This window comes from Macrobrachium nipponense, chromosome 1 (assembly GCF_015104395.2).
Source record: "Macrobrachium nipponense isolate FS-2020 chromosome 1, ASM1510439v2, whole genome shotgun sequence".
Taxonomy (NCBI): domain Eukaryota; kingdom Metazoa; phylum Arthropoda; class Malacostraca; order Decapoda; family Palaemonidae; genus Macrobrachium; species Macrobrachium nipponense.
The window spans coordinates 8469899-8495306 of NC_087200.1; the positions used below are offsets into that span (position 1 = coordinate 8469899).

The window sequence follows — 25408 nt, forward strand, 5'->3', positions numbered from 1 at the left end:
TTTCATTTCTGATGGTTGGGTTGCATAATAAACTTCAGGCAATGACAAATATGGAGCCAAAAATGAACTCTTAAACTTGAAAATTAAGCGTGCTGTGATTTTTTGAAAAAAACTTTTCTTCCGCTTCGGCGCTCACTCACGAACGCCGCTGGCATACGGGAGACACTTTCGGAAATACCGGCTCAGCGTTTAAGGGTTAATGGCCATTGTCAGTTACCTACATGATCAAAAAGCATTGTACAGACGATGTGTTGATTTTATAAATGTTCATGCTTTAAGGTTTAAAATGTGTATGCAAATGTATTATGTACAGGGTATTTTTAATTCTGCGCAGAAATATGATACTAAGGCAGCTTTTGAAACTGCCCTTCACGTTATCAAATACAATGTTTTTTCATGTTCATTCTTGTAAGCAGCTGCCTGCCACTCTTCCGAAAATAGAGAGTTGAAAAGAGTGCAAATTAAGCGATCGATGTGTCAATTCTATAAATGCTCATGCTCTTATGTTCAAAATGTGCATGAAAATATATTAAGTATAGGGTATATTTATTTTTGTACATAAATATGATAAAAATTAAGGCAGTTTTTGTAATTACCCTCCACATTGTCAGAGGATATTTTTTCATGTTCGTTCTTGTCCGCCACTGTTCCGAAAAATGCATGGTGTTATTTTATTATTTATGCATCTTTCCCATAAATCCTTTAAAAAGTTATACATTACTTCACTGTATCCAATAATATTGTAGGTATTCTTATATTACTGTATTATAAAATACTAAGGCAAATCTAGGCTAGTATTCCGCGGAGCGGCCAATGTTTTGGTTTCAAATCAGCTGATGGTGAACACAAGTTTGTTTCGCCATATTTAACGCAATTCTGAGCGAATTTTCATGCTTCTAGTTGGCACAAACGAAGATCTAGATACAGTAGTACCTCGAGATACGAAAGATTCTACTTACGAAAAACTCGAGATACGAAAGCCAATGCGAAAAATTTTACTGCTCTACATACGAAAAGTTTTCAAGATACGAAAGGTTGTTGCTGTAAAGTCCTGAGATTCGCCCAGACCACCGAGAACAATTTTAAAACTCCCGTGCCGCCAACTGAGTAAACTCACCACCATCCTCCCGCTCTCCCATTGGTTCCTGATGCTAGTCACCCCATAAGGTCCTGCTCTCCTATTGGTCAACATCTACCCCTTGTGCTTTAAGTATTCTATTGATAAAAGGTTGCTGTAAATTGAAAAACTTATTCATGCAATACATTTAATAAAAAAAATAAAAAAAACATTAGGTAAAGATAGAATAAAGAATAGAAATGAATGGTTATTATACTGTTTGGTAGTTTCAGTAGTTAAGAGAGATAATGAAAATTTATGGCTTACTGTGTAAAAGTGATTGCTTGGCGATCGTTCGATACTTGTAAGTGCTGGATGTAAACAGACGTTTGGAAGCTTTTTTTTGTTTGTTTATTATAGTTAATGGTTACTTAATAATTATTTGAATGAGTACATGCAATACATTTAATAAAAAAAATTGCGAATTAGATATCATAAAAATATAAAATAAATCAGACTGCCAACAAATACGTATTTTTTAGAATTCTTCTTCTGTTTTATTATTACGTTACGTATACGTATGTTTCATTATAGCTGTCAGTAACTCGGTATCTCTATTAGGTAAAGATAGAATAAAGAATAGAAATGAATGGTTATTATACTGTTAGGTGGTTTCATTAGTTGAAGAGAGATACTAATGACAATTTATGGCTTACTGTGTGCTAGGAAAAATGATTGCTTGGCGCTCGTTTCGATACTCGTAAGACGGGTAAGAGCTGAATGTAAAAACAATCGATTGGAAGGTTTGTTTTTTGTTTGTTTGTGTATTATAGTTAATGATTAATTAATAATTATTTGAAATGAGTACATACTGATTATTTATACATTTTATTGGCATATTCTAAGCGCTTAGCTCTTAGGTTTAGATGTCAGAATCATAGACTAGGCTACAGTAGCAACCGCTAACATAGGCTAGGCTTATTGCTAAGGGACATATGCTAAAGTCCTAATATAGCAGTTAAAAATGGGGTTGAACATTACATGCAGTTGAATATTACTCAAGTATGTACAGTATTTTGCCTTTTTGGAGTCATATTTCTTCTGTCATAACCCTAGAACATGTGTTTTAGGCCTGGAAATATAATTTACTGGGGTGTTTTTGGAGGGCTTGGAACGGATTAGCCATTTTACATGTAAAATATGTTCCAAGATACGAAAAACTCATGATACGGATTAATTTCGTATCTCGAGGTACCACTGTACTTGACTTATATGAGATGGTTATTTTTCCTTATACGACGTGTTTTTAGGTGGAAATATGAATTGAATGTGTCTCGTTGTGTTTGATTGTGAACTTTTTTTTTTCGTTAATAGATTACGTTGGCGGCTTGTTTATTGCGGAAAAAATTATGTGATTCCGTTCGCAATTTTCCTTTATATCATCGTAATACAAACTTTACGTTATTTATCTTATATCGGCGTGAAACCAAGAGTAAAATGTGTTCTTTCAAGCCCAGTAGTTTTGATTAAAATTATTTTATCTAAATTTTATTATCTACGGTTGTGTTTGATGGCATACGTTTACTGGAGTTTTATCCTTGTTGCTGATGCACGATAATAGCCATTAGCAGCTTGAGCAGTTTTCTCAGCTTCAGTTATAACTAGGTTTAAATTTAACAGTATAGTATTTCACAATTGATCTTTGATCTATATTGATCTTTGATCTATAGCGAATAGTTATTATATTAAGATATCTCAGTTATATTCTACATAACGTCATTTATAACAACTATGGTAATAGTGTACTATAGTACGATGATTGAAATACAAGCCAAACGGATGTTATCGAATTCGGTTGTACTTAGAAAAAGAAAGTCGATTCATGTTCGGTTGTTCATGGCTGTACGCGTTTATGCAACGAGTTATAACGTTTAAAACCATACTTTCATCATTCTCTTTGCTGTTTTTTGACTTATGTAAACTAGAAGATGGGATAAAGAAATCAGGCTATGTAATTTGGTCTCTCATAAAATGGGATTATCGTAAGACAAATTATCGTAACTTAACACTACAGCTACCTGTACACTTGTATAAAACCTTATTATATCTTTACATAATCTACACACCCAAAGGATTAAAGCTAGGCTTTTTTCACTTTACAGTATTTATAATACTATAATGTACTGTACAGTAAATTCTATAGTACTATACTGCATAAATATAATTTTACTTATTGCGCCATCGCAGGATTAAGGCGCCGTTTGACTGGTCTAGGGCGCTGTTAACTGGTCTAGAATTTCGAAATGTGTGCGGCGGCCGTAGGCTTTAAAATTGCTTAGTGTTGAAAATCACTTAGCGTCGGCGACCAGGAACGGAACCCCTGCCGCTAACCGAGGGCCGCCTGTACTAACATTGTCAACAGTTTGCAGTCACATTTTGTGATCAAAATGTATACAAATAGAACAGAAGTAGAGGGCTGTCCTTGGCTAGCAGATCACCATGGCAACCAGCCAGCCAAACCTGGTATTCTGTTAGGTAAGTGTTTTGAATACAATACATAATTTTAACAGTGTATGAATTTTACTGATTTTATAAAGAATACAATTAATTCCTTCCCTCAAAATTGTTGAAATATAAAAGATAAGAATGATGATAGAATTATGCTGCATTGGGGAACTCTCTCTCTCTCTCTCTCTCTCTCTCTCTCTCTCTCTCTCTCTCTCTCTCTCTCTCTCTCTCTCTCTCTCTCTCTCTCTCTCATGTCATTTGCCACGTAAACAAAAGTATTGTTCAGTAACACTGCTCGTCTTCGTAAAGTTTACCTTTGTCTTATCTTTCGTTCCTATGTATTACATACAAAGCATCGTACTGTAGCTACCAGTTAAGCAACAGATTGGTCAAACTGTTGGCTGCGCCCATTCAGACAATAGCATGCAAGTTAAATCAGTTACAAGTTAACAAAATTTAGTTTATTACTACAGTATAAATACAGAGCTATATAAAAATAAAAATATAAATGAAAAGTTTATTTACCTTTGATAAATAAAAAGGAAAATGGTACATGACAGGCAGAGGAACAGTTAATATCCTAAATCGTGGATGAAGATACACATTTTAATTAGATTGGCTGACCCTCCTCTGTGTCCGTCTTATCCAATATCTTGATTAATGGGGTTCGGTTTAACGAAGGTCAACTGTACTACAGCCAAAACCCAATTGGCTGGCTGGTTGCCATGGTGATCTGTTAGCCAATGACAGCTGTCTAATTCTATTCTTTTATAGACATTTTGATCACAAAATACAACTACAAACTGTGGTAGTAACAATATAAACAACAACCCTCTCCAAGATCAATAAGATGAAATGTCTTACTTATCATTGAAATTCACAAATTAAATTGCAGTTATTTGGGTCGTGTATATTTTTGCATGTTACAGAATGTTTTTGTTGAAAATAAAATGTGTTAGTGAACATATGGTCTTAATTGTCCCAATATTTTATCACTGGTGATCTTAATCTCACATTCATTTAATAGTATATTTTTTAATAAAATATAATAAATAATAATAAACTATATTAACAACTAAAATGAAAAAAACATGAAAAAAGGAAAAATATTTTAAGCTATAGTAGCAATATTTGATTATCCAATTATGCATTCATGTTTGGACCTAGGCATCTGCACATGTGGCCGAGTTCTATCATTTTTATCATGTGTTATTCTTAATTTTTCATCTTTTACTATACAGTTTCATCCAACCGTTTCCACATTGGTTTATTATTCATACTTTTTATGAAAATATGAAATACCAAAGTATATTTATTTACAGGTATAATATATACATATAGGTATCGCCAGTTAAACCAGACAATTGACTAAGATGGACACCCTGGACCCCCATTAGTCTGTCTTACCAAGGGTCAACTGTACGTGGAACCAGCTTCTCCAGAGATGTTAACAGGCCTAGAATAACTTGCCACTAACAAGCTGGTTTTGTCCTTTCAGACAGAAATGAACAGGCTATTATCCTGAACTTCTCAATACTCTGTTTCAATGGAAAGACACTTGATGCTCCTGTGTCTAAGATCATTCCCAGGTATAGAATTCTTTCTGTCCTGAATCAACTTTTCCCAGGAACTCACCTAGACCAGCCAGTCACTGAGGTATCTTTGAAGTCTGATCCCCTGAGCATGAGTCCATGTCGATATCAGTGTGAACACCTGTGAGCACCTTTAGAGCTGTCGTCAACCTAAAGCACAGTACCATGAACTGGAACACCAGCTCTCCAAGACTGAAAAAAATAAACTTCTGGGAGGAAGGATGAATAAGAATCTGGAAGTACTATGTTTCCTTTAGGTTTATGGTCTTTTACGGCTGCTAAGGCTGTCCGTGGAGTTTCCATTCTGAACCTTGGGGACCAGGAAGATTTGGTTGTAGAACCCCAGAAAAGGAAGCTTCACTTGCTGTATCATTCCTTTCTCCATTATCTTCACTTCTTGGAGGGATAGATGTTTTTGAGAGCCTTGATTGTAGGTCAGGTGATGGAGAGGGCGATCTGAGAGAGGTAAAGTCGAATGGGAGCAGATATCCTACCCAAAGATCATCAACTACCCATGGCTCCACCCTGAATCTGCCACATAGTCCAGTGGCTTGCCAGGCATCCGCCCACTGGTGGCACGAAGTGGGAAGGGGTGCCCACTCTACCTTCTTCCACCTCTGCCTCTATTGCCCCTTCCTCTTGTAAAATGATTCTGAAAGGGCTGTTGTGCAACACTGGGTCACGAAGCAGACGTAGATGTACTCACTGCTTGCTGTATTAATCTGTCCTTAGTATCTGTTCTCCATCTGTCAATAGCTGACTCCAGTCTATCCTTAGGGAGTAGTAACTGCGACTGCAAAATATGACCATTCCTTAAGGACAATAAGGAATCAACAAGAACAAACCGAGCTATCCTGGCGAGGGCTGCATCTCTTCTCTCATCAAGATACTGGCCCATATATTGGTACTCAGATGTGTCAGGTATGAGATGGCCTTAGAGCCAGACTGCAGCAATCTTATAAGCCGCATCAACAACAGTCTCTTGTAGCAGCCAAGGATGAAATTTTGGCTACTGCTGTTGACCATGAGTAAAGCCAAGAGGCCATCTAGAAGACAGAAGAAGCTGAAGCCTCCAATGCGGCAGCTTCGTGAAATGTAAGGGATGGACACTCCATCCTCACCTGGTTCAAAGTCACCTCTGGCTTAAACCTGACAACATCTGGATTCACCTTTTTACCCAGTAGAGGTACCACTGGAGTGGTATAGTATCTTCTATGATAAGGAAGAGGAGCTGGGAGATATTTGAATGATCTGTTTGACTGCAGAGTTACTGAGTCTGCATGTCTAGAGCCGGACAACTCAAAGAAGTTTTCAAATCCTTTATGAGACGCTGTCCCTGTACGAGCAACTGCAGGAGTTTTAGTCCTCTTAGTAAGATTATTGAACTGACGAATGAGATCAATAACTTCAGCATAAGAAGGAAATTCCTGGTTCTTTAAATCTCCCACCTACTGTGCGGGATGAGCACCTGAAGTGGAAGGTAGAGAAAGATCTCAAACACTCGCTCTAGAAACAGAAGAACCTTTCTCGCACAATTGACGTGATTCATCTCACAGCCTGGATGTATCAAGCCCTTGAGAAGATGCATGATGGCTGTGATCTCTGCTACCAGATCTTTACTGAGAGCATCATCTAGCCATCAAGACAGAATGTTCTAGTGAAGAATCACGGTCTTGTTTACCCAGACGTCTTTGGTTGTGAAACTCTGGAGAGGGATCACTAGCCCTATGGCGACCAAGACCTGGATCGAGAGTATGACAGCCAATCACAGTCCCTAATGCCAACAGGAACTCAATTTGAACAGACGTTAGCCGTAGGATCTGGTACTTGAGTTTGTTTGTTTGTATGGTGCTTTTATGTTGCATGGAACCAGTGGTTATTCAGCAACGGGACCAACGGCTTTACGTGACTTCTGAACCACGTCGAGAGTGAACTTCTATCACCAGAAATACACATCTCTCACTCCTCAATGGAATGGCCAAGAATCGAACCCGTGACCACCGAGGTGGGACGCTAATACCATACCAACCACGCCGCTGAGGCGCTCCTGGTACTTGAGACTTCTTGATTGGAGCCCTCTCTTCCTTCCTCCAAACCTTCACAGGAAGAACTGGGGACAGCGGCCAATGGACAAGAGGTATCATCTACCAAAGACTGCCCCCCTGCGTGGTCTGTCATAGAAAAATCACAATCATGGGCAAAGGCAGAAGAGACCCGATCCTTCCTGATACCAGACTTCTTAAACTGTTGGATGTCTGTGGAAGACCAACACCAGTTTACCGATGAGTTCTCGGGGAGTACAGTGGAGGCACGATTACCCTTCAATGTTGAAGCCCTACAATGACAAGATGAACGTCTGTGTTAGAGCAATGGTCATGGTCCAATGCTGGGATGTGAGACTGTGGTGTGGTCCAATGCTTTGATGTGACTGTATTGGCTTGAAGAAGAAGAAGGAATGTTCCATCTTTTCTTGGCTCTAGGATCATGCTTAACATGTGATCAAACAGGATGGCAATGATGATGATGACGAAAAAGGGGGCCACGTCTCTTCTTCGTATGAGGGCGACTGCATTTCCCTTCAATTATAGTCAAGTCTCTCCATTACTGCTTGAATGAGAGTCCACAGTCAGAAGAGCTGAAAACATCATGGGGGGCCTGGTTGTGACATCACTAAAGCAGATAGAGTGTACGGTGACATCACTAAGGCAGATGAATCATGAGAGGAGGCTATTGGTAATCCTGTAGGCAGGACAAAAGGTGACCCACCATGATGTGTGGCTGGTATCACAGGTGACCCACTAGACGTTGCAGAATGTGACCCCATAAAGTGGAGACCTGGGAGGGTCGGAACTGGGATGCAGAAAGACATGAAGTGGGACAAAAGATCATCTCAGGTTGGTATGTCTGAGAGGCCTAATGTTGTGATCCCCCCCATTCTCCACAAAGGGAGAGATGGGCCAACATTCAATACACAATCACCTAAACCCACTCCTAAAAGTTCCGAAGGGAGAAAAGGAAGGGGAACAACCATCAATTGAAGATTAAGCAACTGGAAGAAATCTAGCCAACGAAAAGGCAGAATCAAGACGAGTTTGCACCGTCAATAAAGCAGATGGGTTACCATCCAAAGATGGCACCTTCAACTTCCATCCCTCAGAAGACCTAGAATTATATTCTGAACAAGAATTGACTTCACTACGTACTACATTTGCTCTGCACCTACTGCAATTTGAACAAAGATCAGGAAATGCAAAAACAGATAACCTCCTACACCAGGACATTTCCTCTGAGTCTTGCAGGAGCCACAACTGGAGTTTGTAGAAAGGTTTTGTGATTCCATGATACCCTTAAACACTCTCACAAGCACAAACCTGTACACAAAACGCTGAAGAAAGAAACATGGGCAAAGAAAAAAAACCTGGCTTTAGGGAGGAAAGAAAGAACAAGATGTCCTCACTCAAAGGTGGTAGAAAAATAAATAAGTCATCATGAGATCAAACTTGGGTTGGTGGAGTCACCCACCTCATTTGTGACAGATGCCAGAAGCCACCAATTCCTTGCATATACAATTATATTGTTTTTTTACCAGTTTCCAGCTGGTGCCAGGAGGTATATCATTAAGAACCAGGTTTGTTCCATGTATAAACAAATATCATTATAGAGACGAGAAAAACAAATGTTTCAATATATCAATACACAAATGGTACGAACAAAATTATCCCAAAACAGAAAAGAAAGCCGAACAGCAGGACAGAAGGAATGCATGTCTCACCAAAACTGCGGACAAATGTAAATTGCATAGACTTTAGCAAATTCCAACTAGGTGGGCGGTACCTCCGGCCCTACCTTCAGTAACCATTACCATAACCACCTTGCAAAAAGCTTAACAACCAGATTTCCAGCTAACTTTAAGTTGATCCCATGTGTAAAGACCGAGGGTTTGTAATTGTGTAGGAACAAAGTTATAATGGAAGATACAGATAGATATCACTTTCTGGCTCACCCATCCAATCAGGTAAACTATGATACAGTAGCTCCTATGGTAGAGAAAGTATTTTCTGGATACAGAAATGCTAAAACCTTAACATGCTCCCACTCACCCAATAACCTATGTTACAGCTGAACACACTGTGTGCATATCTTTACCAATAATGTCAAGTGTTTTTGGTAGTTGTCACTAATAATTTTTGTTTTTCCATCCAAATATAAAAATGTTTAACGTTCTTGGACACCAGGACATTTTACGACAGCTGCGTGACTGACTACATCATGGTTTTTTTTCTACTCCCCGTATTTTCAATCATGACAAAATTTAAAAACCATAAATAAATGTTTTCTTAACCAATCTAGTTTTCCAGGTTTACATTGGCTATGTACTTTATATCTACTGATCTTTATGAGGTCTCACTCTAGTCTAAACAAGTACATACAAAAACTTTCCTTTACTTTCTATATGAATTAAAATACCTTTATGGTTGTAAGGTCCATTGGGTAGTCAATAATCAGGGCATACATCGGATAATCGTTTAGATCAACAGGAACAAGAAATGGCTCTGCAATGGCTAAACTCATTATTTTTGACAGGCCATATGAAATACGGTCACACTCCAAATCAGGATTCCGACCAGCCCACTCTTCATCAGATGGTGTATAAAGCAAATCCTCCAACTCATCCTGTTTCACAGCAAGACTTCCGCCTCGTTCAACAACATCAGCACCTATGCCAGAGAAAGAAATGGCAAAAATAAAAGTTTATATATGATGCATGTCAAAATTTTTAAAAATTTTATTCAGTCATACTTCTACATCAAAATTTCTGACACTACTATAAATGTATACAATGTCATAATTTTCTTGTCTCATAATTAGAAAACTAAGGTTTTACTACTCTGTACTGACCACTTCAATACTGCATTTACTGAAAAGACTTAAATATGAGAAAACCTGACTCCCTCTCTCATGAAAGTATCACTCGGTAAAGAAAACCTCATGACAACCTCAGTAGTGCATGAGATCATTATTTACTGACCATACAATAAAAAACAGACCACTGACCACAAATATTTGTTTCTTTTTCAACATAAGTTACTAGATGAAACATTTATTGTTGCATCTCCAACCTATCTCTGGTAGCGTATTATCACTGACATTTATTTAATGGAGTACTTAATAGTGATGTAATATTTTGCTGGTTTCCCAACTCAAACTAACAACAACAATACTAATAGATATTTAGTGTACATACAAATATTTTTCAGGCTGTACGTGAGCCTGTGTACACCTACAGGTATGCATGTAATTAAGGTAAACTATAAATTTAATGTGCAATTGTTTGCTTTTTTCTCTTTCTTTCTTTGGCTCTTTGGCTGAAAAAACCTCATGGATAGGAGTCAACAGACTATTGAGTAAGAGGGCTCCAAAGGGAAATCAGCCTGCATAGAGATAAATTATATGAAAAAGGGATAAATAAATATGGGGGAACAGAAAATAAAAGTTACACCCAAATTCGGGAGACATTTACAGAAAGCAGGAAAGAATTTCCATGTTCCTTAACATTCAGAGGCCTGAGGGTTCCAAAAATGCATTAAGCAAATTGTTCCACATTTTAGTTATTACCAAATCAAACCTCCTAGCAAACTAAGTTCTAGTATTAAACCTGATACATACCAGAAAATGACACACTGTTTGCAGTTTCAGCCTGCCTAGTGTTACATATAAGCAAAAAACAGCATGATCAGTTAAAGAAGAGTGTAGATGTTTCTCACTATCACATTTCATGCAGTAAACAATGACCTCTCAATTTAATAGTTGGCAAGATGAACAGAGATGAATGTCAGCACCCAGAGACCACACTGGAGAACAGTACTCCAAACAAGGAAGCAATGAGTTACAACACTTACATCACTCGAACTTCAAGAATATAAGTGACATTTCTTCACCATACCAACTTTTAGAAAATCAGGAAGCAATAATTTCTTAATGCTTCTAAAAAGCCAGTTTCTTATTAAAAGTTACACATGGAATGCTAAAAAGAATCACTGACACTTATAACAATACCATTGTAAATGTAAACCAGGATGCAGAGCCTACTCCACTGTTTTCATAAAGATATCTCTCTCTCTCCACTGCAGTAAAAATGACATTTTCATGATAAAATAATGTTCTATAAATATACATACCAAGTAATTACACTGCTTACAGTTTCACTTGCACCAGCAGCTTAAAATTTGACAACCGCAATAGTGCTAGTTACGTTGTCGGTGTAGGTAAAACCCCGCTCACTTACATGTAAGAGAACACCTTCAGCAAGTAGTCAATTGTTGCTGCCCTATGTCATATGCAGGGAGAAGGGAAGGCTCTGATTCATAATTACTTAGTATGTATACATATATATAAAACATTATTTTATCATAAAAATGTAATTTTTATGACATTTTCCCAAGTAATTACATTGCTCAATCCCAAATTGACCCGGAGGAGGGATATGGTTGATTCTACCTGACACATTAATAATGATATAATGAACAGAGAAAGAGACAATATAAGATTTGAATCAATGCTTGTTGTTCCTCACCTGATATGAGAACTGCTTCAGGGAGATACTGCCTCTGGTCGGCACTCATCTTATCCCCGTAGGGTGTGGCTAACTGGCCAGACTCACCTCTACAACAGTGGAGCTTTGTAGCAAGGTATGAAACTTGTGACTACTAGGCATACAGGTAGTCAGTTGACCTTGCCCTGGGCATGTATCTGACTAAAAAAAGACCAGATTATACCAATAAACACCTACACCAACAAACAAATAAAAAAAATTACCAAACCCAGCCATAAAATAAGAACTGGAAGGTGCTCCAAGTACTAAGTGCCCCTAGGCTCCCCTAGAACAGGGGCACCCCCTGAATACAATACCTGATATCAAGGCAAAAATGCAGATAGGAAGAAAAGATTCCTACAATTCCTCCCTTAACACCCTGACAGCTAAGGGTAAAGATCCTAATGCAATACACATTATAAATCACGTCCACACCCTTCAAATAATGTCACAAAGACCGATCGACACTTCCAATACGTAGCCTGTAAAATAGACTCAATAAATAATTTATAAAAGACAATGATGTGGCTAGCGATCTGATCCCATGCGCTTTAGCTCTTACTAAATTAAGGTCCTCCTCTGCCACCTGCATATGTCCTTCCCTAATCAGATCCTTCAGGAAAAATGCTAAGCCATTCTTAGACCTGGATCATGATGGGTTCTTAACCGAGCACCACAAATGATTAGAAGAACGAGGCCAGGGTTTAAGGTCTTCATTTTTGGCTAGAAAGCCCAATGTAATGGAACATACTGCATCTCCCTAAGAGAAACGAACTTTCTTGTCAAGGGCATGGATCTCACTAACCATCTTGGTTGTCACTAGAGCACATCTAGATTTCAAGCGACCGTCTCTGAACCCTTGGACTTAAGGGTATCAAAAGACCTCATGAGGTCCGAGATGTCTTGGTTGGTAGAAACATCTAACCCTCTAAGACGGAATACAGAGCTAAGCATTACTCTGTATCCTCTGTTAGTTGATGACAAAAGGCTTCTGGAGTTCCTTAGATACAATAGGAAGTCTGCAATATTATCATGCCTGATAGACTGTTGGATGAAGATCTGCATTTAGCAATACCCTCCAAAGCTGCTCCTGAAAATGCTTTCTGTCGGAGGAGTTTCCTGAAAATCTGTAACCTGTCAGGGCCAGAGTGGACAATCCTTGGTGGACTGGTTGAAGTAGGGATTGAGTAAATTTACTCTCTGAGGCAGTAGCCTTGGAAAGTCCATCAGTAGCAACAGTAGATCTGGGAACCGATCTTGTCGTGGCCAGAATAGGGCTACCAGGGTCATTATAACATTGTTGTGGTTCCTTTATCACCTCTCTTATCATGCAGAAAGGTGGGAATGCATAAATATCCATGTTCAACTGGCATTCATCACTCAAGCAAGAGGGTCTGGGACTGGTGAACAGTAAATTGCTCAGATTCTTTGACATTGCAAAAAGGTCTCTCTCATAGTTTCCACAGGAGATGATGAGTCTCTTGCATAGGAAGTACAGTGGTCCCCTGTATTTGCTGGGGATGCGTACCAGACACCCCCCCCCCCCCCACGAATAGTTAGAACCCGCAAATAGTTGGAACCCCTACAAAAATGCTTAAAACAGCCTGCTTTATTAGTTAAAACTCAAGAAAAACCCACTAAAAATTTTTATACCTGGTTTTTAAATAGTTTTATGAAAAAAAGTGCATTTTATGATTAAATTGATAAAAAAAACAAGGAATTTGTGAATATTTCTCATAGAAAAATACTGCGAATAGGCAAATTTACTGCAAAAAACCAGGGGGGGAGGGGAAATACGCTCCAGAGAGAAATCCGTGAATGCATGAGTGCAAATACGGGGGGGTACCAGTGTACCGGCTAACGACTCAGTCCGTCCACAAGCACGTTGAGTTTTCCCTGTATGAATCTGGTTACCAACTTCTTGTTGCTGGAAGCACATACAAGAATACATTTGCATACACATTTTAAACATTAAAGCATGAACATTTATAAAATCGACACATCGATTGCTAAATTTGCACTTTTTTTAACTCGATATTTTCGGAAGAGCGGCAGGCGTCGGCTTACAAGAATGACCATGAAAAAACATTTAATAACGTGAAGGGCGGTTTCAAAAGCTGCCTTTTATCATATTTTTGTGTAGAAATAGAAATACCTATACATGATACATTTTCATACACATCTTAAATATAAAAGCATGAACATTTATAAATCGACACATCCATAGCTAAATTTGCACTCATTTAACTCGATATTTTCGGCATAGGACAGCGTCAGAGGCATATATTTTACACTAATACCTATGTAATAACTCTCAATACAATTTTTTTATATCATTTGCATAACCTTTACGGGTTGAACGGTATTTCTACAAATGTATATACTCGTTAGACATAACGGCACCAGCGGCGCTGTTAACCAAAAAGTGCCGTAAAAATACCTTATTTTTTTAATGAATATTTTTGACGACAGCCATAAACCGATTTGCCATTGAGCAATTGCGTCGTTATCCGGGGGCTGTCTGTTTGCGCATCTGACTCATTGATCAAGTTTGGCAGGAGGTTTCGAGGTGAACCTTGTATACTTCATGGAGGAAACGCTGGCCTGATGCCGTATCCGCCCGAGACTTCGAGGGCATCGTGGGCGAAGCTGATGCAGATTCAGAAACAGTTGACGATCCTGAAACTGTTTCGCAACCAGATCTTGACAAGATCGTTGCACTTGGTAAGTCCATGGGGCTGGTCGTCAACGAGGACAACATCAATGACCTTCTCGAGGAGCACCAAGAGGAGCTTACGACGGATAACCTGAAGGAGTTGGATGCCATGCAACATAACGTCGTTCAAGAAGAGTTCTCTAGCAGCGTCGAGGAGGAGGAGGACCCTATGACAACGGCAGAAATTAAGGGTGCTCTAGCTGCTTTTCATAATGTGCAATCATTTGTAGAAAAGACACACCCCGAAAAGGCTTACACAGGACGTATGCTTGCGCAGTTCGATGACGTTTGCCTGAGTTGTTTAAGAATCATTTTGAAAAGCAGGCAAAGCAATCCTACTTGGATAGTTATTTTTTAAAGAGGCCTTTAGTAGTAAGTAAACAGGAAGGTCCAAGAGATACGAAAAAACAGAAAATTGGAAGTGGTGAAGAAATTGAAATTTGTTAAAAAACCTAAAGTAAAAAAGTAAACATAAATAAAAACATCAGAAAAAGGCAAAAAAGAAATTTAATTTGAAGTTTTTCGTCAAGTTAAGCGTTAATGTTTTCTGCCATTTGTTAATGTGTTTCGTAAAGTTTAATGTTAATGTTTTCTGCCATTTTTTAATGTGTTTCGTAAAGTTAGGTGTTCATGTTTTCTGACATTTGTCCTCCTCCTCTGTCTCCACTTTTGGACATCACTCCTCGAAAGGTAAGGTTCCACATTTTACTACATATGTACTACGTACATGTTTGTAAAGTATTTCTTGTACCATGTACACTAATACACTTTATTTACAGGTCAGTCACAGTTACGATAGGTATTGAATGGTCCAAATTGTATTTCATTGTTTATTGCTCAATTTAGCTCTATTATAAAATTTACTGTGGTGTTTTTGTAGGGCTTGGAACGAATTAGGCAATTTACATGTAAAACGTAGTTCTAGATACACAAAAATCAGGTTACAAAGGCCGCTTTCGAACGGATTAATTTCGTATCCTGAAATACTACTGTATACGACAAAAGTAAGTAAATAATAACTAGCACACCAAAAATGGTTGATTTTGGCAATGTTTTGTTTACATTTCTTTCACCTGGCATTGTAGCCAGTGCTCGCCGCTCAGACTACCCTTGCTTACGTCACAAAACATTGAACAGGCCTTCTCTCTCGGTGGCCTCAGTATTACTCCACCAATAGTGACATCAGAGACGCTGAGCATTTGTCCTGATGTTTACCATTATTTTTCTTAAGGGAATGCAAAAGTATTTTTTTGTAGTGGTTAGCTTTACCAAACATTTTAAAACCTTGAGATACTGATTTTACACATTTTTGGTACAATAACTCCAATAATTATTGTTTTTACTTATGTACCAACTAACTTTCATCAGCTGATTGAATGATGTAATTTAATAAATTGAGGGTCATTTTAAACGGCAAAATTAAAGAATGGAATTCATCCCTCATCTTTTGCCTTTAAGTTGTGAAACAATGGGGGAGGGTGGGCCTGTCAGAAATGTCACATTTCTTGACAGAAAGTGACCATGGGTACAAATTGTTGCCAACACCTGATCAGCTCTTTTCAATTTTTTTTTTCTCTAAACCTACAATTTTACATGAAAAATTAGGTGGGGGGTGTCATCTCATACAGTAGTATAAGAGAGAGAGAGAGGGCTGAACTAAGCATCTATTTGTCTATCTATCTATCCATTTTTCATTCTACCCTTTGGCAGAGAGAGAGAGAGAGAGAGAGAGAGAGAGAGAGAGAGAGAGAGAGAGAGAGAGAGAGAGAGAGAGAGAGAGAAAATTGAAAAGAGCTGATCAGGTGTTGGCAACAATTTGTACCCATGGTCACTTTCTGTCAAGAAATGTGACATTTCTGACAGGCCCACCCTCCCCCATTGTTTCACAACTTAAAGGCAAAAGATGAGGGATGAATTCCATTCTTTAATTTTTTTAAATCTCTTACTATGGAAATGCATAAATCTGCAAATAGCTGAATTTTTCACAAATTTATAGAAAGGTTCCACTGGAAAATCCGCAAATAGGCGAGTCTGTGAATGTTGAGCGAGTCTGTGAATGTTGAGAACGTAAATATGGGGGGTTTACTGTATATATGGAAGATATGGTTAGATTATATCCATATATCCATACTGAGAGCCCAGTCAGTATTTCTAGGGAAATAAATTTTTGTATCCCTTTTTGAAGACAAATGTCTAGCAGTTACAACAATCCTGACATACAAAGCATCATTAATGGAACCATTGCTTTATGGATTTGGGATTGGCTCAAGTATAGAAGTTGTCACTTCTCTGCAGTCCTTTGTACTACAAAGACCTGCTCTCATAAGGTTCCAATTACTTGGTCCTTGAACACAGTGATCAGATTTTGATCAGCCCCTCAATTCAGTAGACCCAATACAACCACAATTCACAACTACAACAGGCAATCTTCTTGGTGGCATTAGCATCAGGAACTAGTATTAATTATTATTGTCCTCTGGCCTGTTATTCCTGGCCAAGAATGAGAATTCTTTGAAAAGGAACTCTCTTATTCTAAGTACACTAAATTTAGTAGACAAAATGTTATGCCCAGTTCAAGCACTAAGGTTTACATAGAGGTCATGGCAAACATCCCAGAACGTCTGTTTTTTTTTCTATACTCTAGCAACATTATTGCCACAAGCTCAAAAAAATTCTACTACCCTGTGTATCGGTAGGTGGCATGGTTAGTCCTGACCCATAAGTGCTACAGTGGTAAACCATGAGCTTCCTAACAGGCGGGTATGCTAACTATCGCTGGGGAAGGTTTGACAATACTGCAACCATACCCAGCATGCTTAGGTAAGTCACTGCAGAACTTCACCCTATTAACATAAATTAGCATTTAGTTTCTTGTTCTTTGCAACCAAACTTTAAGGTATTTGGAATAAATTACAGGGCCTTGAAACTTGTGGCATGACCCCTGACCAAAATTTGTTTTGGGTTGTTGGGATTAAATTCGAGAGGTTTTCATCACTCGTCAAATTCTTTGTAAAACTCCCTTAGGATGAGACAGTACTACACTGATGCAAAGGCACAGGATTTGGGTAAGGGATCAATCCTGCACTGACCAACAGAAAACATTGGCGTCTTGGACCATTTCTAGGTCGTATGCAAACAATATGACAACGCATATACATATAGCCACTTCTTGCAGGTTTTTTGATGTAGGTAAACTGGGTTCAGCATTCGCTGAGAATAAGAGAAAGTGCCCTCTTAGCCTGAGTCTATTTATACTCCATTACGTGTTATAATGTTTATCATTAGGCCACAATACCCGGCCACAAGACCTGCTAAAAGAGAATTCATTAACATTTGTCTGGTCACCACGGACCTCTGGTTAACCCATGGAAAGGGTAACTCCCTGAGGACTCAACTGCGACTACCAAAAAATAGGTTTTTCCTACAGGTGTTTTTTTCATCAAAAATTCATTACCATTTTGGTAGTAAATAACTGTTTAGAACAATTCAGTCAGACAAAAGATGATTATGTATGATAATTATTGTACATTTTTGTATTGTTACAGATTTTTTATTGGCGATGAGACGTAACCAAAACAATGTTTCCCTTTTAGGCGATGTGTGTAGGAAAAACATGATACTACTATGGAATCGGCTTTGTTATTCCATTTACTGTTTTTAATGTCTAAGGATCCAGTAAGTAAAACAGCATCTGTAGTAATATCATCTTTACGTGACCAATATTTCATAAGATACCTGTAGTTGCAAAAACTAGCCTATACACAGATGGTTTTGTAATTTAGCAGTCATTTTAGTAATGCAGATATGAAATAAATTCATGAAAATTTGCCACAATTTTTTACCTCGTCTTATACACATGTAAATATAAAGTAAATTCCAAATTTCGCAACAATGCTGAGGTTATTGCGTGAGTAAACATAAACAACAGCAGCCACAACCCTTGGCTGGATTTTGACCGTTAAATCTAATGTCTGTTGGTTCCAGGTCTGTTAAAGTGAGGTTTTACTGCACCATGAAAATAACATGGCTTACCATAAAATGCTAGGAAAAGGATGAAAAGGTTGCTGCCATGGCTCATGCATAGTTTGCCTTGAGTTGGACAATGATATCAACAGATTCACAATAAGGCATAGATTTTAGCCCAATGAGCACATCAGCATCATCCATGCGGTATGTAAACTTCTGGGTTTTTCATTACATTCTTTGCAAGTAAAATATAAAATTTATTAAAATAAGTAAAAAATGTTGAATGAATGAATGATTTTTGGTTTTGGCTTATGAGGGTTTCCAGAATGTCCCTGTTGTTGCTTAATGGGTTTATTCACTTTGAGTCGAGTCATGAAACAAAGTAACGATGTTAAGGCAAGTAGAATTACTGTAAATATACTAGGTGACAATGTTAAAATGACAATTTGTCGAAAATTGCATTTTTCCCTAACTATACAAACCTGAGGTCCCTTTAACAATAGGAAGTAGCTAGCGGCAGCTGGAACGGTCGTAAGCTTCGAACAAGGGAGAACGGTAGTTAACTGCTTGTCCGACAGTCGCGCGCCGCGCGACTGGGAGGTAAACAAATCACTTTTGCTTTTGGCCCATGCAAAATACACAGAGTGAGGGGTGGCATGAGGTGAGGGAACTATATAAATAAAGACTTCAGTTTGTATAGGATTAGGAAAAATGCAATTTTCGACAAATTGTCATTTGTTCCGATACTAATACAAACCATCGGTCCTTTAACAATAGGAAGACTCACTTCTTGGTGGGAGAATCTGAGTCTTTTGATGAACAGACTGGTGTTCGTCCATCCCTGGAATGCCTCCCTGGTCGTAAGAGCGAGGGGAGGGATCCAAGCCTCTGTCCGATTGATCGGGTGTGCACCGCAGGATCAATGGTCAGACCTCTGGGCCGAGTACTAAGAGAGAGGCAAGCGTATCTCTTCGTACCAGCAAGCAAGAACAAACTTGTTCCTGTTTGCAAGAGGCAACATAAAAAGTATGGGTTGTCTCAAGCTGGCATCCATTCCTCCCCCTTGTTGGAGGAAGTGGTGGATATACGCTCCTATCCTAGTGAAAGGGATAGGATGGGGCTCTGTTGAGTAGCTCACCTGCATCTTGTCCTTATCCAGCAGGGTGACGACCGTGTCCCTCTAACCACAGGTAGAGGGGTAAGAAAAAGATGGAAGAGGAGCCAGTCACACTCTCATTCACCATCCATTCTTACGGTCACACCAGGACTCGATGCTGTTCAGCCTGCGAGGGTCTGGGTTCGCTACACAACGTGTTGAGCAGCCACCACGGGTCCCAAGGAAAAAGATCCAAGGACCTGTGGCAATATCCCGAAGGTAGAAGGAAGGGCATGTGGCTGGTTGGACCAGACCCCTGCCTTCAGGTACCTGCGCCAGGAGAAGTTCTTGCGGACAAGGCAGCATCTCCTTCGCATCGAAGGCGGTGAAGTCCATTAGGGAGGGTATTGTGAAGGACATCGAACCCATCGTCAGTTACCGAAGGGTTCTGAGTCTTCGCTAACGAAGATCGGTACGAAATCGAGCGTCACAAATCCCCCATCCCTTGTGCTTGACTTCTCAAGAGAAGTCATGCAGTTACCTAAGACGAAAAGAAGGGAATAGTCGTATGACCTATCCCTCTTTCTCGACTTTGGTTATGTACAGTACTCATACTGACAAGCTATTAAGACGAAGTAATGATTGCTCTGGAACAACCGAACTAAGTCCACAGCATAGTTCGTAACTGACTCGGGCGCTCGACAGCTGCCGACTGACTGGTTCGGAATCAGTAGAGGCAAGTTGTCCAAGCATCCGGGTAAGTCACGTGACACTCGCCCTCCCTTTAAAGAGTTATGCTGAGAGACCAAACAAATAAAATATTTTGTTAGTCACCGATGCCGGACGGCACGGCGATGATTCTCTTAATGCATAAGCTCAAAAGGCGAAAGTCAATTGCCTTCAAAAGACCGAGGTCCCTGATGGCAAGAAAATCTCATAGACGTTGGATCTCAGCTTAAGGAGAAACAACACTATGTGACGTTGAAGACGAAGGTAGGCAATGAATGCAACCTACGTCTTCCAGCTGAATCGAGAGAAGGAATCTCAAGATTCTAAACCTGTGCTTACAAATGACTGAAAACGCTAACCGCCATTTCATTGCTGTCCGTTGTGCAATGAAAGCGGGGGCGTTCTTCAGTCAATGAAACACAGGGGGAGTGCCGCTTGAAGAACTGCTCTCATGGGCTGAACGTTTGGAAGTAGAGCTGGCAGGTATGGGAGTAGGCGATGTCTTTCAATACATCTGCTAATCCGGGGTGACAATGAACAATTGTACACCTCCGAATACAAGATATTTTGAGGACAAACTCAGATTCCGCAAAAATCATTCGCATTATCGGGATACGATGCAGCAAGAGACTATTACAGAATTCTGTTACCGTGCGGTAAACAGAAAGATGAGAGTCGAATAGATATCTCTGTTTAAAATTCTCGCAATACCGAAGACGATGAATACTAGCGTTTCACAGCAGTAGATAGTCATTCATGTATGAGAGAATCCCCGTTAATCAAGAGACTTAAGTCCGTGATTGTTGGGCAGAGATACGGTTGTTATTCAATCCAGCAGCTGAGAAAGACATAAACAACCGTCTATCTCAAAGCGGCAGCTGATACTGAAATGCCTCGGGCAAATTCAATACGCAGTAGCTGTCGCTGACTGTCATCCTGAGTTGCCAAGTAATCCTTTCCACGAAGGAATGCGTTCGGCTAGAACCACAGAGCATAAAAGATATGCTCGAGCAATTATATTAAGCGAAAAAAACGAATTTTCGGTAAATATAAAAGCCTTAAATGGTGTTGTTGTGACAACACCATAAGTATATAAAATTGAAACTGGAAACTCCTGGGAGATTGCAGGCAACCCGGGTTGCAGTTCAATTAGAATACTTTTCGTCTAAGTCGCAATCCGTAGAATAACCAGGATATGCGCCTACCCCATCGGGACCATTCAACTGCTTAGCAGAATCATGTCGCGAGGTTAATATACGTAGTATATTTGTAGGATTCTGAACAACGATCTCCATCCTAAATTCTTTCCTTCAAGAAAACAAAATAAGGATTGGAGATTGACCACCTTCGTTCTCTATTAAAGAGAGTGAAGGAGAAGTCTTCCTCGAAGGAAAGCTTCAATGGTGAACAGAATACTAAGACGATAGTTCCAGCCAAACTGGATATTCCCGTCCGTTCTTCTCTATTCCAGGTTGGTCGCCTACTGTGAGATAGTCTTCTTTCAGCAGCAGTCTCTTCCTAATGCTAGAAATTCCAGGAATTCGAGCATAGGCGAGGTTCCCGAGTTATCATGTAAACATATCGGGGATTTCTCGTCTCGCTCACTTTGGACCGTGGTCTCGCCTAAGTGTTTGGAGATCGTAAGAAACTCTAACACTCTGAATGCGCTAGAAATTCCGTAGAATTCTAAAGCAGTCTGCGAAACCCCACCCCCACCGAATTCGTCAACGATATCGGCTGGTGGTCCTCTCGTTATTCCGTAGAAATCGAGAATGGGCAGGATCCCTCCTCAACGACCGGGGCTTACGTCAGGTAGGACCCGAAGGTCCCCCCTGGTAGCGCAGTCCCCAACGTGGGATCCTCCTACAGAGAAATCTCTGTAGGATCCTTCCCCTTTCCCGTCGTAGCCGTAAGGAGAGAGGGAATGGGGAGGAATTGGATACTCGCTCACCTTCCCAGTGGAACTAGCAGTTGGAGAAGAGTAGGAGCAGCCATCGCCTTGCGGCGATGGCCTCTCAGAGTCTGGGAAAACGTATCGTCAGGAGAAAAACGTTTCCCCGAGGTTAGGGTACGAACTCTCACTGTAGGTAAGGGTCTGCCGCCACTGTGAACGTCGTCTGGGTGGGGCTGATTGACACCTGACAGGAGAGAGCCGATACCGTCCTCCGACTCATTCCAGTCCTCGTCGAGGTCGAAACCTCTCAGGAGGACCGAAGGAGTATTTAAATACGGTGCCGAAGACACGTATAGACGCCGCTGTCGCAGTAGAGGAGGTGGAAGTAGCTTGATCGAACCGCCAGAACTGAGAGAGCCTTCTTGTCCAGAGACGAGAGACTCTGGTTTCAAAGACAGAATCGGCAAGCTCCGATCGCGGCAAACCCACCGTCGGTTTTGGGTTCCCTCTCGGGCCCCAAAACGACTCGAGCAGAGACAATGGGCTCTGCTGGTGGGAGCGGCGATCCTTCGCCCCCGGTCGTTGTGCTGACGATCAGTGCAATAACCTGGGTAAAGTTACTCTGAATCTCGGAAGTTACAGCGTCTTGAGGAGTAGGATCGTCCAGTCCCTCCAACAAGAGCAGCTCCCAGGACCCTCCTCCTCAGAAGAAGGGCCAGCAACAGATCCCTGACGGTTGCCTCCAATCACTTGCGCGTACGTCCTGGTTTGGTCTAAGACCAACCTGGCACGTGCGGCGTCGTGACGGGATCGTGAGCGGCGCATCTCTCACGATCACTCCTATATACCTCGCTCTTCCTGGCGTATGCCGAGAAGTTGAAGGTATCGGAGAGACAGAACTGACGCTACCCCCTCTCCCCCTGACGGTCGCCTCCAATCACTTGCGCGTACGTCCTGGTGGTCCTAAGACCATACGTGGCACGTGCGGCGTCGTGACGGGATCGTGAGCGGCGCACCTCTCACGGTCACTCCTAGCTACCTCGCTCTTCCCGGTGTAGCCCGAGGAAGTTGAAGGTAGTGGAGAGACAGACCTGACGCTCCCCCCCCGCTCGCTGGCAGGACCAGCGTACGTGGGGGGCTGCAGCCGATCACCAACCCGCGGTGGGGATCGATCTGCAGGCCTGGCCGTGCCGCTCACCTATGGCGAGCGGCTCGACTGAGAAACGTCGACGCTGATGTCTAGCGTCAGGCGAGCTGTTGCTGGGTTACCGTCTCCGCCCAGGCGTCCCGATAGGAGCGGCGTCAGGTGACCTGCTAGGCTCGTTGTCGCGGTGAGAACCGGCGAGCGTCCTCTCGGCGCGTCGAGCCGCTGGTACCAGCCGTGGCTGGTACCGACGACCGCGGGGACCCCTTCCTCGCCTCAACCCGTGGCTGGTCAGCGACCGTCACGTCAACCCGAGCAGCCAGCTGGTCGCTGCGAGAGCGTCCACTGGCCTAGCGAGAGTCGTCTGCACGACACTCGCCAGTCTTCTGCTCCGCGCTTCGGTCTTGGCGGCGAGCGAGCTCGAGTGTCAAGACTTTGGCTGGACGGTCTCCCGCGGGAGACCGTCCCACTCGGTTACTTCTCGCTAACGAGAAGCCGAGGCGGATCCTGGTTTAGCGGCAGAACCGCTAAAACCAGGCGAGGAAGTGCCAGCCGAAGCTGGTACTCCTCTGGTCCCCGTCTTCTTCTCCTGGTAGAAGAAAAGACGGGCCCTGTTCCCGAGGGAGCAGGAGGACCAGCAGAGGAGCTCCCCGAATCGCCTTGGAGCGAGACGGGCCCTTAGAAGGTCCCCGAAGGAGCCTTCTTAGGGGGGAAAACCGGGTTACCAGCTGGTCGCTGCAAGAGCGGCCGCTGGCCTGGCAAGAGTCACCTGAGCGTCTCTCACCCGCCTTCTGCTCCGTGCCGCGTCTTGGCGCCGAGCGAACTCTGGCGCCGAAACTTGGCTGCACGGTCTCCCGAGGGAGAACGTACACTCGGGATCTCTCGCGAACGAGAGACCGGAGCCGAACCTGGCGTAGCGGCATCGCCGCTAGCACCAGGCGAGGAAGTACCAGAGCTAACCGATACTCCTCTGGTCCCCGACTATCTCTTCCTTACGGAAGGGGTTTGAGACGGGCCCCGCTCCCGAAGGAGCAGGAGAGACCAGCAGAAGGACCCCCCGTCCCACCGAGGTGGGACGGGCCCTTAGAAGTTCCCGAAGGAGACTTCTTAGGGGGGAAGCAGCCTTCTTCTTCTTCGGCTTATGGGCCTTAGAAGTCGAAGGGGAAGAGGCAGCAGCAGACGATGAAGACGAAGATGACAGCTTCCTCTTCTCCTCTTCCTCGTCAGCTCTCGCAGGACAGTCGTCAGGTCCTCCATCCAGGAGGGAAGCCGGGGGCAGTGCCGAAGCAACAGGGCCCGCCCACTGCACCTGTCCGGAAGGACCTGGGACTGGGAAGACACACCGTGGGCGGGACCGAGGCATGGAACAGCACCAGAATCATGGAGGCAGTCACAGAATCAGAGCGACAGGAACAGCAACCAGGTCAGGAGCGGAGCAGGAACAGCGGCAGCGGTACCCAGAAGGGACAGCCAAGCCAACAGCGGGAATCACATCAGCGGCAGGTACGGCAGGCCCAGCGATCGCCTCGTAGAATCATCGGCAGCCAGCGGAACCTGGGTCCTGGCGGCCGGTCCAGGGGCGAGCTGCTGGAAACAGCGGAAGTCTGGGGCAGGCAACACAAAGAAAAACAGGCGGCGGCGGCAACCCCACCTCGGTACGGCTGCGGCCCTAGTAGCGGCAGACGGCGTCATCGACACAGCATGGGGAGTGGTAGACCAGGATGGGGGGGGAGCAGCATAAGCGGCCGTGGTAGTAGTGGAGGCCGCCCCAGGACCTCGCTAGACGCTGCAGCAGCCCGTGGATGCTAGGCACGCCTGCCTCCGCGGTGGTCCATACTGTCCGAAGGTCGTCTCCCACGATGTAGCACCTGCGGTAACATGATAGATTAGTAAGAGGGGTTCTCACGCACGGGGGGAAGACATGCCCCACCCCGAACGCAAGGAAGACCCAAATACAAAATACAACGAAGAAGCTGAGCGGGGGCAGGAAGGAAGACGAAGAATCGGATACCAAGGGAGTCGCGGGAGAGCTTTCCGACGACTTCCTGGCAGACCTTCGGCTTCCCCTACCCCCGCACAGCAGTGAAAAGTAATATGAAAATGAAACAGAATAA

At 42.2% G+C, this 25408-nt stretch overlaps 1 protein-coding gene across 1 annotated transcript in view; it reads right to left on the reverse strand.

Moving 5' to 3' along the window:
* Positions 1 to 25408, reverse strand: part of LOC135218682 (bromodomain and WD repeat-containing protein 3-like) — a 282487-nt gene that overhangs the window by 141041 nt on the left and 116038 nt on the right. The window contains 1 exon segment of the mRNA XM_064255131.1: positions 9625 to 9875. Coding sequence (XP_064111201.1) covers positions 9625 to 9875 — 251 coding nt within the window.